This window comes from Peromyscus maniculatus, chromosome 4 (assembly GCF_049852395.1).
Source record: "Peromyscus maniculatus bairdii isolate BWxNUB_F1_BW_parent chromosome 4, HU_Pman_BW_mat_3.1, whole genome shotgun sequence".
Lineage (NCBI taxonomy): Eukaryota > Metazoa > Chordata > Mammalia > Rodentia > Cricetidae > Peromyscus > Peromyscus maniculatus.
The window spans coordinates 79,668,455-79,683,775 of NC_134855.1; the positions used below are offsets into that span (position 1 = coordinate 79,668,455).

General features: G+C 42.4%; 1 protein-coding gene across 1 annotated transcript in view; it reads right to left on the reverse strand.

The window, feature by feature from the left end:
* Positions 1-10,337: 10,337 nt before the first annotated feature.
* The window catches only part of Cat (catalase), a 28,913-nt gene continuing 23,929 nt past the window's right edge, over positions 10,338-15,321 (reverse strand). The window contains exons 11-13 of the mRNA XM_006983625.4: positions 13,731-13,838; positions 11,556-11,639; positions 10,338-11,285 (exon numbers count right to left, since the gene is read on the reverse strand). Of these exons, the coding sequence (XP_006983687.3) occupies positions 11,220-11,285; positions 11,556-11,639; positions 13,731-13,838 (258 nt within the window). The 3' untranslated portion in view covers positions 10,338-11,219. The remainder of the gene's footprint in view (positions 11,286-11,555; positions 11,640-13,730; positions 13,839-15,321) is intronic.

Consider the following 15,321-nt stretch of genomic DNA (forward strand, 5'->3'; position numbering starts at 1 on the left):
TATATGCTTTATTAACTGGTGATTTATGAATTGTTTTGTGGAACTGTTTATGTAAAAATGGAATTACTTATGGAACTGGTTTTGTGTTACAAATGGAACTGTTTAAACAGAAAAGTTTGGGTTTTCTAACTAGGCTTGAGATTTTGCTTAAAAGTTATAAAGAAAAGGAGGAGCTATGAGATTGAATTATGTTTGCAGAAACCTATTGATATTAATGCACCCTGGCTTTGTGGAATTGAGGAAATGTTTAAGTTTGAGAATACATTGAAGCTTTTCCTATGTTCTGTTAACAAGAAAATTCAAATGACTGAGTAAAAGTTGTAAGACGGAGAAAATTGTTAACTATATATAGCACCATATATGCTAATTCTAATGGTTCTGTTAAGAGTTTGCTTTGAGTTGTAAGACTGAGAGAATTGTGACTATGTATAGCAATATTTATGTTAACCTGTTAATAGTAATGATGAAGCTAAGGGATTCTTTAAGTTTGTAGTCGCCTTAAGAGTTTTGGTTTAGAAAGGGCTTGAGGCAGTTAAGACTGCTGTAGTCACTTTGGACCTAATTCAAAAGAGAAATGCCATCTATATCATCCTCTACTCCCATACTGGGAGGTGTAACAGCTATGGAGATTGCTGTAAGCCATTAATAGTTATTTTTTTATATATTAAGAAGGGGGGACCTGTGGGAGCCCGTTCTGGGGTTCCTCGTGGCTTTACCCAGCAGGTCCGAATAGAGGATGATCAGGACCACGGGCCTGAGTGCAGGTGTCTGAGATGGCCTGCACTTGGCTGTGCTGGGGGAGGAGGTCTTTTGCTCCACCCCTTGGCGTCTCTATAAAAACCCTGGACCAGAGACAGTCCGGGCCCGTTGGAATAGGTTCCAGGCCCTCTCGAGGCTATCCTTTATTTTCTATCTGTTTATCTCCGCAAGATTCTCCGCTATAAATACTTCTATCTAATATTTCCTGCTGCTCGCACTCAAGAAAACTCTGGGAAGCTGTGGGGGTGGTGGGTAAATGCCCCACAAGTTTCTCAGTCCTTTTTGGCACTAATTTCCTGAAACTGAGCTGAAGCTGGGAAGCCCCTTGGGACAAACACTTGGTCACCTCCTCTTGCTTCTTGAGCACGAGGTGGTCAGCTGCTATTGGTGTTTGTTCCTGGTTTCGGCTTTTGGTTTTTCCAACATTTTAAATTTGGGGCCTGTGCCCTGGAGGTAAGTATCGAGAGAAAGGCCTGAAACAAAGCCCAAAGCCAACTGAGAGAAGCGATTATCCAAGAAGGTGTTGTGCTAACTGAGCGCTTTCAGGCTGCATACAATTAGCATACAGCAGAACCAAGACGGGAAAGAGGGTGGGGCCTGGGGTGGACCGAACAGGCCAAGTGAGCATCACAGGGCTAAGGGATGCTGCTCCGTCAACACAAGCCAGCCCACCAGACAACCCAGAGACCAAAATAACCCCTCTGCTGACCGTGAGATTCTCATTTTACAAAACCACCAAAGCAGACATGCTCTGTCCATTCTCAGACTGCCCAGGGCACACTGTCAAAGTTGAAGGCTTAAAACAAAAGCAGTGTGTCCTGACAATGCCAGGAACTAGAAGCAGGAAGTCAGGACACCTCCACAGCCACACTGAAGTCTCCAAGAGCAGAGCCGCCATCATCCTTGGAGCTCCTAGCCACTACGTATGACCTTGGCCAGACGCTGCAGAGATCTAGGCCCCGCCCCTTCTGCAGAGTCTGCTCCTCCTCTGCCCTTTGCTTCAGTATCACCTGGGGTACCCACCTGGATTATCAGGAGGTACCCATCTTGTGATCCTTAACCTAAAGACGTCTGCAAAGATTCTTCTTTGCCAAATAAGGTCACAATTGCAGTTTCCAGGATATGTTTGGGGGTTACAGCATTCAACCCACCACACTCTTCAAAGCATGAGTCCTCTGTAAACCTATATGCCCAGAGTAAAGTACATCCAAAGACAGACAATACAAGGGTGTTGCAGAATATTTGTTTAACTATGCAAAGATGTGTTGCATTTGTGTAACTATGTAGAGATGTGTTGCTGTTTTACCTTGCCTGCCTAAGGCACCTGATTAGTCTAATAAAAAGCTGAATGGCCAATAGTGAGGGAGGAGGTATAGGCAGAACTTCTGGGCAGGAAGAATAAATAAGAGGAGGAGTTTAGGCTTGAGGAAGAAAGAAAAGGAGATGACAGGGAGACACCAGGGGCCAGACAGACAGACATGGAGGAAGCAGGGAAGTAGAACATACAAAATAGAAGAGAAGTTAAAAGCCCTGAGGCAAAACAGAGATTAATAGAAACAGTTAGGTTAAAAGAGCTAGTAAGACAAGGCTAAGCTAAAGCTGAGCATTCATAATTAATAATAAGTCTCTATGTCTTTATTTGGGAACTGGTCGGTAGCCCAAAGCAAATTCCAACTACAATGGCACCCCAACCTGGGTCCTGAATTTCCACATAGGGCCTGAGAAAGCTGGAAAAAAAACCCATGGACATGGCTCCTTTAAGAGGTACTGCTGTGCAGCAGAGCACTAGAGCAGCCAGCAGGCTAAGAACAAACAACAAGCTAAGTACAAACACCTGCCACCATGTAGGCACCAACTTCCTAGAGCTAAAGTGGTTAGACGAAGCTTCCAGTTAATCGAAGCTCTTGGCCAGGCCTGCAGGCTTGAGGCTTGGCTCTCATGGACCCGAGGAGGGGGCAGAGCCAACCACCAGAGCTGCACAGTGGAGAACCCTAGCTGCTGCTTATCAGTTTAAGGTTTGGCTCACACAGTCAAAAAGTGATTCAGATGCACAGTAATACAGGTCCATACCAAAAAAAAAAAAAAAAAAAAAAAAAAAAAAAAAAAAAACACCTTTAAACAGGCTACAGTGTGCATAGGTGCTTAAGAAAGAAATGAAAATGGATATAAACAATCATAGGAAAAAACAAATAGTTTAAAAATAATTAAGTAAAGTCTTTAAAGGAAGAGTAAAGTAATATGAAAAAATAAGCCATATAAAGATGGGAAATACAAGAGGAGTCTGGATCATGTATTGTGCTTTGTTAACTCTGAATTTTTTGAATGCTGATAAGTGAATGACAGCTGTTGTTGGATTGTAAAAGGAACTGCTGAATTAAACCAGCCTAGATACTTTAGAGATGTCTTAACTTTAAAAATGGAATTCAGAAAATGTATTGCATTGGGGGAGAGGTTATGCTTTTGTTTCCCACAGGAAATGAAAGGCCATAGATTCCTTCAAAATTAACAGAGACCAGATCTGATTAGGGGAGACACCCTGAAAATATTGACTACAGACATAAAGAAATAAACCTAGAAAAACTACAAGGCAGGTGACATATAAGCTGATCCCTTGACATGGGAACAGCTCTGAGACTTGATGATACAAGATAAATCTTATTAGTTACAGAGTCCTGATGACTTATTATTACATGCCATCCTTTCATATGGCATGGATAGAGGTTTGGTTATATAGTCCAAACAAACTTATAAAGTTGACAGATGTCTTTTACCTGCTCAAACATTAAAAAACAAGTCATCTTTGGCTGGCCTGTGTATAATGCACAGTCCATCCTTGTTAATGCAGATATGTGTGTTACCTTTGAAAGTTTGTGTGTTTTCAGAGAAAGGGGACCAGACACCAATGAAAATGGGTGGCCCAGGTGATCCAGCCTCTCAGAGTGCCTCCATTACAGTTTCCTCAAAGTTCTGTGTTCAGAACAACTTCAAGGCTGCTAGCTGAGATGGTCCAGCCTCACTGACTATTCTAGCCACTACTTCAGATAAGTCTTGAACTTTCCCATTACACAGAAACTGAACAACAAATGTTATGGCTAATTTTCTTAGGACTTGACCATTATCTCAATTTTCTCAGGGGCCCCTGGGAATGCCATCACCCTCAGACAACGGGAAATAGTCTAAAGACCACAATGCCCACATCCCCAAGGGGTAGGGTGGGTAGTTTTTAGTCATTCAGTGAGTTATGGATGTTTGCCATCATTTAGTGGGGATATATGAATATAGGATAAAAAGATAACTATTCATCTCAAATATTTTACATTGGTATGGATTTTTGTATACTGATACTAAATTAAGGTTATTTTTGTTATACTGTATATATGTTTCTACTCTTATTTAAGGTATTATATCTATGCAGCTCATTTAAAATGTAATATAAAGTTCTGGCCCTTGAAAGATATTATTACAAACTATTTAAAATAATTAAAAATGCAGGTTAATAGTTAGTCATCTATAACAATCAAATTTGTAGTCATGTTAGGTGTATTTTCAAGGTTGAACAGATATATTTTAGACAGACAGATGGTCTTCAAATACTTCAGAGACCTACAGAATACAGTATTTAACATGTTTAATAACCTAAGGCTTTTCACGACAGTGAAATACATCTGCTTCTGGCAGCACTAATCTACTTCATAAAAGGATGATGGGCATCAAACAACCTCCATATGGAATTCACTTTCATTGTGGCAAAGCTAGCCACAGGGCAAGAAACTGTCCTCACTTCAATTGCTGACAGTAGACTGTACAAACTGGACAGCAGGACACAAAGAAAAAGACTGTCAAATGTGGTGGTATTGTGTTCCCAAAAATATTGTGTACCTTAATAAACTTATCTGAGGCCAGAGAACAGAAAAGCCACTAGTTAGGCAGTGATAGCACATGCCTTTAATCCTAGCATTCCAGAGGCAGAAATCCATCTGGGATCTCTGTGAGTTCAGGCCACATTGGAAACAGCCAGGCATGGTGACTCACGCCTTTAATCCCAGGAAGCAAGCCTTTAATCCTAGGGAGTGGTGGTAGAAAGCAGAAAGGTATAGAAGGCTTGAGGACCAGAAACTAGAAGCATTTGGCTGGTTAAGCATGTGGCTGGTTAAGCATTTGGCTGGTTAAGCATTTGACTGGTTAAGCATTCAGGCTTTTAAGCAGCAGTTCAGCTGGGATTCGTTCTGGATGAGGACTCAGAGGCTTCCAGTCTGAGGAAACAGGACCAGCTGAGGAATTGGCAAGGTGAGATAGCTGTGGCTTGTTCTGTCTCTCTGATCTACCAGCATGGACGCCAATAACTCGCCTCGGGTTTGATTTTATTAATAAGAACTTTTAAGATTCCTGCTACAGTCAAACTTTGCCAAGACAAAAGGGGATAGTCCTTCAAAATTCCTGCTTTGCAGAAAAATCTGTCAGATATTCTGGGCCCCTATGCCAAAGATTGATGCCCCAACTGTGCAAAGGAACCATGGGTAACTGTTCAGACAGCTAGCTGCTTCTGTCATTTCTATAGTTTTGGAAGTTACTTGCTCTGCACTTCCTGTTTACTCAGATAATATATCCTTCTCAGATCTCTGATGGAGTTGAAGATGAGACAGTTATAGTCATAGTTTTCCTTGTTACTAAATTCAGAAAAGCTTACATAAGAGATATTCAGAAAGGCTTACTTAAGAGATAAAAAGTTTATAAGGTTGAAAAACAGAAACGCTTAAATTGTTTATCCTTGAAAATGTTTTGAGGTCTAAAAATATAATTTTGAGTTGGTAATTCAAGTTAGAAAAGAAAGTAAATTAGGTACACAACTTTGGACTCACCAAGATTGGATAGATAATGGAATATTTTCTCTGAATTTGCCAAATGCAAATGCACTGGATATTGTAAATGTAATGCTTACTTGATAATTGTTGTTATTGTATATAGTCTTCCTATGTTGAAGCTAAAACTTTTCTTTTTATTTAGATAAAAAGGAGGAAATGCTGTAGAATATTTATTTATGCAAAGATGTGTTACATTTATGTTGTGGAATATTTGTTTAACTATGTAAAGATGTGTTGCATTTGTTTAATCATGTAAAGATGTGTTGTTGTTTTACCTTGCTTGCCTAAGGCACCGGATTGGTCTAATAAGAAACTTAATAGAGGGAGGAGGTATAGGTGGAACTTCTAGGCAGGGAGAGTAAGTAGGAGGAGGACTTTAGGATTGAGGAAGAAAGAAAAGGAGATGAGATGGAGATGCCAGGAGCCAGCCAGACAAGACACAGAGGATGCAGCAAAGTAGGACATACAGAATGAAAGAAAGGTAAAACACAAAACATAGATGAAGAGAAACAGGTTAAATTAAGTTAAAAGAGCTAGTGGGACAAGCCTAAGCTAAGGCTGAGCTTTCATAATTACTAATAAGTCTCTATGTCATTATTTGGGAGCTGGTTGGTGGCGCAAAGAGAACTCCAGATACACAAGGGATCATTTAAAGCACTACTCTAAGCAAACAATACTAAAGAGAAATGAGAAAAAGTCAAAATAACAAACTGTTGAATTTGTTCAATCAAATGGAAGAAGTACCTTCACTATAAAGATCTGCAATACGGTTTTCCACAGCAAACTGTCAGTCTGCTAATAATGGTGCCTTAAATTCATTTAAAATTCAAGTCATAACTTTTTAAATTTGTTATACTAATCTGCCACATCTTTCAAAGCTCTGAAAGGGTTTCTCACCCTTCCTTTTATCTCTCAGTTTAAAGCAGAATTTGGTCTTTTGCCCTTTGATCATTTCATGAACTAAGAAGCCAAGAAACAGCCAAATAGCTTTGTGGCAAAAAGTAGTTAAAACTCATTTCCAGACCAGTGCCATGGCCCGATGGGTAAAGACAAGTGCCACCAGCCTGAAAACCTGAGTCCAAAGAGGACCAACTCCCGCAAGCTGTCCTCTGACCTCCACATGTTCACCACAGCACGCTCATGTGCGCGCGCGCGCGCACGCATACACACACACACACACACACACACATACATGCACACCTGTACATGGATACATCCACACTCAGGAAAAAAAAAGTAAAAAGTGAGCAAAAAATCAAATAAAAAAACTGTAGCAGAATGAAAGGGAAGACAGGTGTGACAGTGAAAAGGTGGCTAGGTCGATGGATGGAAGGTTCCAATGGTGCAGAATGGGAGGGAGGTCTACAATGGAGTACTGCTCCATGCACTTACTCCTGTCCACACAGGCATGTCCCCTCCATGTAGCAAATGCTCCTCACCCCATTTTTTTTTTTGCTTTAGCCAAAGGGATACCAGTGAACATGATGCAAAGGCTTGAAAAAGCACCCCTACAACTGAAATTGCATTCTTGATCTCGATATCACAATGAGTCCCAGGAGGATAGAGACATGTTACCCAGCTGCACTAGCCAAACTGTCCCCAGCTGATCCCTGCCTGGATTGGGCCAGCTGGACCCAGGACTGGCACATGATTGTTGTTTGAAACCACTGGACTGCAGAGTGGCCATGACAAGACCATGTGTCTCGGCACTGATACCCACACTGCCTCCCTCACATCCTCCTTAGGTATTGATCTCTGTAACTCGAAGACACAACCTTAGTGCCCCTTAAGTGGAACATAAGTAGACAGGAAATAAGACCTAATGAGGGAAGTGAACCTCATCAGTGTCTCTGTCTCTGAAAGTCACCAGAGGTCTCCAGAGGAAAACTGAAGATATTCCCTAAGTGTTAGGTGAAGAAAATAAGCTAGAGCACATGGCTGTTAACTACCACCTTATTTTAGGAAATAAAATATAATAAAGCAGAACAGTATGTCCTAAACTCTCTGACTCTATATGTATAATCCATATACAACTTCCTTCCCTGTTGGTATACAGTATTCAGTTTTTTGTTCATCTTACAGACTTGATAAACAGACAATTACACAAAGTCCTTGCTCTGACAGGACTCGGTGTCAACAGTTAGACCAGTTTCAATGCAGACAGAGGGGAAATTCGGGGTACAGGAACTAGTGGTGAAAGAGACAGGGTTCATATCGCTCAGCAAGGGGCCTCAGAGTTCTCTGAAACTACAGGCAGTTGTGAGCCAACCAAGATGGTCACTGGGACCCAAACTCACATCCTCTGTGAGAGCTGTACATGATGTTCTCAACCTCTGAGCAATCGCTCCAGCCACCAAGGGCTTATTTTTAAAACTCCTGAAAAGTAAGCTAATGGGTAAGAGATATAAGAAATTTCCAAAGTCAGGACATTGACTATTTTCTCAGTATGCCAGAAATTCATTCCAAGACAAACAGCAGTGTCCTCTGGCCCCCAGCATTATTAAGGCAGACAATGCTATATTATCTAGTGGCGCATTCCACCTTATACAGAGTTGAAAGAAATTAAACACCATTGTAGTAATTTGAATGTAATTGGCTCCCATTTGCATTCACTATTGGAGGTGTGGCTTTGTTAGAGATATGGCTTTGTTGGAGGTGTGGCTTGGTTGGAGTGGGTATGGCCTTGTTAGAGGAAGTGTGTCACTGTAGCGTGGGCTTTCAGGTTTCCTATGCTCAAGACACTGTCCAGTCTCTCAGTTGACTTCCTTTTGCCTTCAAGATGTAGCACTCTTGGCTTCAGCACCATGTCTGCCTGCTTGTTGCCATGCTCCCCATCATGATAATGAACTGAACTTCTAAAACTGTAAACAAGCCCAATTAAATGTTTTCTTTATAAGAGTTGTCATGGTCATGATGTCTCTTCACAGAAATAAAAACGCTAAGACAGAAGTTGGTACCAGGGACTGGGGTTTTGCTGTGATAGGCCTGACCATATGTTTGTTTGGAGGAATTTAGACTTTGGTACTTTGAATTTGGGAAGCAGTGGAATGCTTTAAGCACTGCTTAATGGGCCATACTAGTAGGAGCATGGAAGACAGTGGTGCTAAGAGTTATTTGAACTATGAGGGGCTCACTCAAGAGGTTTCAGAGAAGAATTTTAGTATGTTGTCTAGAGATCGTTGTTGTGATATTTTGGCAAAGAAGCTGGCTGCTTTTTTCCCTGAAGAGTCTGCCTGGGGCTAAAGTGAAGAGTTTCTTGGATTACTTCCGTTGGCAGAAGAAATCTCAAAACAGCCTAATAAATAAAAGACTCTGTTGTCTGATTATTCATGTCCATGCTTGAAAAGGAATTACAAAATGTAAATTTTGATGAGAAGAAGAGCATCAGGAAGTGGAATGGAACTAAATCCTGTGTTCAAGGAGATAAACAGATTAAGAAATGGAAGAAAGGGAGCGGTGACCTCAGGGCAGGATCCCACCCAGCTAAGTGGAAAGAAACTAAAGAAAAGCTTAGAGCCAGATGTGGTGGGCACACTTTTAATCCCAACACAGGGAAGGCAGAGGCTGGCTGATCTCTGAGTCTATAGAGCAAGTTTGAGGACAGCTGAGCTTAGGCAGTGAAAGAAAGCAAGCTGGTGAAGATGTCATTGAACAAGGGAGCCAAGTTCCAGCCGCAGCAAGCAGCAGAACTTGGCAGCTTCAGCCATGTGGTTCTGTGTTTACAGTTAAGGGTAACAGAAATGGGTTGTGGAATTTGCCTCTGAGCCTGAAGAAAGCCACTGAGGCCAGGCCTGTGTCAGGGGTGTCTCTGAATGGAGGCCTAGTAGAGAGGCCATTGTGTGAAGCTGTGAAGTTGAAGCCTAGACTGCCTTAGAGAACCCTAGATGTTAAGAGAGATGTCAGAGTCATGGAATACCTGCTGAGAAGAGCTGCTAACAGGGAGTGGAACCAGTCCAAGAGAAAGAAATGTGTTGTAGTCAACAAAGCTGAACAGAGCTGGAGATCTGAAGAGCATGTCAATATCAGACATGAAGGTGCAGAGTTTAGAGTTTGCCCAGCTGGTTTTTGGTCTTGCTTTGTTCTAGTATTTCCTCATTATGCTCCCTTCCCCATGTTTTGGAATGGTAATGTATATTCTGTGCCATTATATGTTGCAAGCATGTGATCCGTTTTTTATTTTGATTTTATAAAAGAAAATGTAAATTACAGTTAAGAGATTGCATGAATCTCAGAAGAGACTTTGAACTTAGGACTTTTAAACATTATTGAGACTGTTATGGACAATGGGGACTTTTGAAATTGGACTAAATTGCATTTTGCATTTTGATATTGTTATAAGCTTATGGGGGCCAGCGAGTGGAATGTGGTAGTTTGGATATAATTGGCTCCCATAATCTCATAGGGAGTGGTACTATTAGCAGGTGTGGCTTTGATGGCGTGGGTATGGCCTTGTTGGAGGAAGTGTGTCACTGTGGGGCAGGCTCTGAGCTTTTCTATGCTCAGGATACCGCCCAGTCTCTCAGTTGACTTCCTCAGTTGACAAGATGTAGCACTCTCGGCTTCAGCACCACATCTACCCACATGCCGCCATGCTCCCCGCCATGATGATAATGGACTGAACCTCTGAAACTGTAAGCGAGCCACCCCAATTAAATGTTTTCTTTATAAGAGTTGTCGTGGTCATGGTGTCTCTTCACAGCAATAAAAACCCTAAGACACATGTAGATCATTTTATTGTAAAAATGTAAGCAAGTATAAATCAACCTATGTGAAATCACTGTGTATTAGCATAAATGCAATTTCAAGTGAAAAAAAAAAAAGAATCTGATCAGGAATAAACATTAAGTTTCAACAGTGCAGCTGGGCAGTGATGGCACATGCCTTTAATTCCAGCACTTGGAAGGCAAAGGCAGACGGATCTCAGTGAGTTCGAGGCCAGCCGGGTCTACAAAGTGAGTTCCAAGACAGCCAGGACTGTTATATAGAGAAACCCTATCTCAAAACCTCCCTTTCCCCTCAAAAAAAATTTCAACAGTGCTAAAGTTATTTTTGGAAGACACTGATGTATTAAAGATGGTTTTGCTTATAAGGACCTTAGAAAAATAAAAAAATTTCTGAGTGGGCCATCTTTATCTTCTTTATTTGTGCGTGTGTGTGTGTGTGTGTGTGTGTGTGTGTGTGTGTGTGTGTGTGTGTGTATGAGATGTATATATATCAGGCCATGAGGTAACATGAGAAAACACCAATCTCACCAAGATTTTTTATCTTATCTAATCAAATCATGTTCCTGGCTAGGAAAACCTTTTTTGTAGTTACTTTAAATGTAGTCATTTTAAGTGAACAATCTGAAGAGAAGTCCTATGTAGATCCATGTTTCTGTTAAATGACTGCTAAACCCTAAGCTTTAATCTCCCCCTCGGGGAAAGAGCATCCAAAGCATTGCTATTATTCACTCTAGAAGCCATATTATCACTTTAAAGACATCAGCGTGAGCTTGTGTTTCAGCAGGGGAGAGACTGTCCAGCGGTGACTCCAGGTGAGCCCTGTGCTCTGCTTCAGAAGAGATCTCGGTGGAGGGCAACGCTGAGCATCTGGGCCTCACAGGTTAGCTTTCTCCTTTGCAGCCAAGTGAGAGCCAGCCTGCATGTAGGTGTGAATCGCGTTCTGTGTCAAAGGAAGAGAAGACCAGCATGTCAGCATGTTAGCGTGTTAGCCAGGGGATTTCTTTTATAACCCAGAAATTCATTCACTGTGAATGATTTCACATTGTGGGGAGCTAAACTGAAGCCTATGTGCTGTGCATATCAGTTCTTTATATCTCTAAGAAAATGCCTAATAGCTGCTGAACTGACAAGATAACACCAGTGGAAACCAAACTGTATCTGATCCAGCCCAGCACACACTCCTCTGCCCGTCATACCACTCTGGGCTCACCTTAGGCTTCTCAGCGTTGTATTTGTCCAGAAGAGCCTGGATGCGGGCCCCATAGTCAGGGTGGACATCAGTGAAATTCTTGACCTATAGCCAAAGGAAGACACACATAAGCATCTCCTCACCCACATATAAGCACTCTTGACCTCTGGTGTCTATCCCACTGTGCTTGTTCATTAGATGAGGAAGGAACATGAATAGGAAGTTGTGCCATACAGGCATAACATTATACTGGTTCTGGAAGAAGACTAGGGGGGAGGGGGGGCGCAGTCTAAATTCTTCAGTCTATAGGCTGAGCTGCCATACCAAAGTCACCTACCGAGATTCAATGCCCTCTCTCTAAATGAGCAAGATAATTACACTTATGTGGTATCACAGAAACACACTTGGTCTTTGTTCTACATCCCTGGCACATGGATCCTAAAGCCTTTGGAATTTACCATCTTCAGTGTGCCACTGAGGAGCTTTGTAGAAAGCTTGATGAGCTTCAGGATGGAGCTGGTACCAGACACAACACAACAAACGTAGGACTTGAAGGTTGAGATTTCCAATCCCACCCCTGTGCATCCAGGGAGGGCAGAGGGCCTGCAGATGGTGTCCAATCACCTCACAGCTGATGACTGCATCAGCCATGCCTATGTAAGGAGAGCTCCATGAAAGCCCTCATATGACCAACTGGACTTGTGGAGCCTCTGGTGGGTGAATGAATGGAGGTGTTGGGAGGATGATGCAGCAGGGCCACCCTTCCCACACACCTAGCTTCTGTACCTCTTCCATTTAATGAGTACTAAGATATCCTTTATAACGAACAGATCATACTAGACAAGGGGTTTTCCTGTGTTCTGTGAGCCATCCTAGCGAATTGTCAAACTTAGTAGATGATCCTGGGAACCCTGAGACAGTCGTCAGAACTTATGGATGTGCCAGGTATCTCATGGACATCAAAAGTGGGAGGGGTCTTACAGGGGTGACCCCCTAAATCTGTGGTTATGACACTAATTCCAGGGACTCTTGTCACAACTGAATTGAATTGTAGGACAACTAAACACCACCAGAGAATTCAAGAACTGTGTGTTGTTCAGGGAGAAAGCATACAACCAACCTCATAGGCTACGACAGGAAAACACGCCTGAATAACTTGTACCAGCTGTCTGTAAACAGCTGACCTCACACTGGGTATTTCACAAGTCCGTGATCTGTATGATGGAACAGACTTGGCACTCACTGCCTCAATTCAGAATTATGCACAATCTTGGCATCTGCCAGGCCACTCCATGAAGGTATCCCCAAGCAGCAGCTGAACCCCCAGAAGCAGTGAAAGGAGGCAGGGCACCAGAAACAAACAGAAAGCCTTAGAGACTCAGAGACAGGAGACTACCAAGGATGGGAGCCCAGTTCCACCATTGACAGGCTGCATTCTTTATTCTCATCAGGAACAAGAGATAAAACTTGCCCTACCTATCCCCCAGAGCAACCACCAAGCTCTTTGCTAGTACCTGATCTGGGTTCTAGAACATTCCAGATAGTGGTCCTATGATCAGAGAAGTGGCAACTAACACAAGGAAACAGAAGGGCCACTAGGTTTACAATGAATACACTCCTGCGACAAACCAAAAAGCTAGAAGCCAGAGAGAGGGCTTCATGTAGCTCAATGAGCAGCCAGCAGACACATCCCAGCATCTCGACTCAGCCTGCTTTGGGGAACAGCTCCATTCTCGCTCTAGAAAAGAGGCAAGCTTCTACTCCATCTGAAGGAGAGTCACAGACTCATGACACTGAGCCTTGACACGAGCTTCAAACCACAAAACTGGCATCAATGCTTCTCATCCTCTGAAAAGCTTAAGTGAGACTAAAGCAGAGCCACATCTGGCCATCTCACACTATTGCACGCAGAACCGGCTGCAGCTGAATTAAACAGCATACACAAGAATTCACTATAAACTCAACTAAATCTCTACACACTAGAGAAACGGATAAGAATGAGAGTATTATCACACAAGATAAAACATCAAGACAAGGTAATCGGAGTTTGACTGGGAATTGCTCCACTGTTTTAAAAAGTCACCTTAGCTGAGGTAAACTGTAAACCATGCTTTTCCTTGTAAGGGTCTCTCACACGGCTGCACTACCTGCATGAGCCAGCAGGTGTCACCCTTAAGCTAGCAAAGAGAGACTCACTGCTTTCTTCTGAATGAAGAGCTGAGCATCTTTCAGGTGGCCTGCAATGTTCTCACACAGGCGTTTCCTCTCCTCCTCGTTCAACACCTTCGTGTAGAATGTCCTCACCTGCTCAAGCAACAAGAGGGCAAAAAATAGAACAGCCATTTGACCATGAAAAAACTCACCCAAGAGTCTACATTTGAAATACACAATTTAAAAAAAAAAATCACTGAAAAAATATAAATAAAACTGCCATCTGTGTTGAATTAATTTCTGTTTAGCATTCATTGGTTGACAGTAGCTCATAACTAGTTTTCTTCTCTGTGTCTCTGTGCATGTATGTGTGTGTGTGCGCCTGTGTGTGTGTGCGCCTGTGTGTGTGTGCATGTGTATATGTATGTGTGCATACATGTGTGTGTATGTGTGTGTATGCATGTGTATATGAGTGTGTGCATGAGTATGTGTGTGTGTGTGTATTTGTGTGTGTGTGTGTGTGTGTGTGTGTGTACACATCTAACTTTCTCAGGATTGGTTGCTCCTACTTAGAGCCCATATGCTTCCAAGAGGCATGCTCAGTCGGTGGGTAGTATCTCCAGAGTGGTGCTCTTCCCTGGTCCTGGCATTATGCTGAGACCAGTTCCAGCTTTCCAAAACCCACAAAACCTGAGACTTCTTTAACTCCTCAGAGATATAACACCTTCATAAAGAGACAAATCAGTCAAGAATCCCATCAGATATAGACTTCTGGTATACCTCCAGTTGCTTCTGTGACTCATTTTCTTTCTTTCTTTTTTCTTTGACTCATGTTCATTACTGGAATCTAAAGATAACGTGTTTAACTGAACTGTAACACCTTTTCAGAATATTTAATATAGTCTGTCTCTGGAGGGAGGGAGGGAGGGAGGGAGGGAGGGAGGGAAAGAGAGAGGGAAGGAAGAAAGACAAGGCATCTATGTCACCATAATCTATCATCTTGAACCAAAAAGGATTTTTTTCACATTTATTTGTTTGTTTACTTGTTGTGCACACACATGTGCACGCCATGGCACGTGTGTGGTTGTTAGAGGACAACTTGTGGGCATCAGTTCTTTCTTACATGTGGGTTCTGGAGCTCAAACTCTGGGTGTCAGACTTGGCTGCAATGCCCTTCCCCACTGAAGGAATTTCTGGAAGCATTTCCAGTAGTTCACCACAGCCAGCTTGTCACGGGAGCTCACTGTCAATTTTCCAGGAATTCTGGAAACAAACTATTTACACACACACACACACACACACACACACACACACACACACACACACAACTTTTTTTTCCTGCAACTTTCTGAGCTCTTGGTCATTAAATCCTTGCTCTGTTAGTTCTTCAAAGCTTTTCTTTACTTTTTTTTAAAATTTATTTCATTTTATGTAGATGAATGTTTTACCTGCGTGTATTATAATGTGTACCACATGTTTGCCTGGTGCCCAAGGAGGTCAGACAAGGGTGTCACAACCCCTGGAACTGCAGTTTGAGACACATGAGGGTGCTGTGAATTGAACCCTGGTCCTCTGCAAGAGCGGCCAGTGCTCTTAACCACTAAGCCATCTCTCTGGGCCCTCTCCAAAGTTTTTC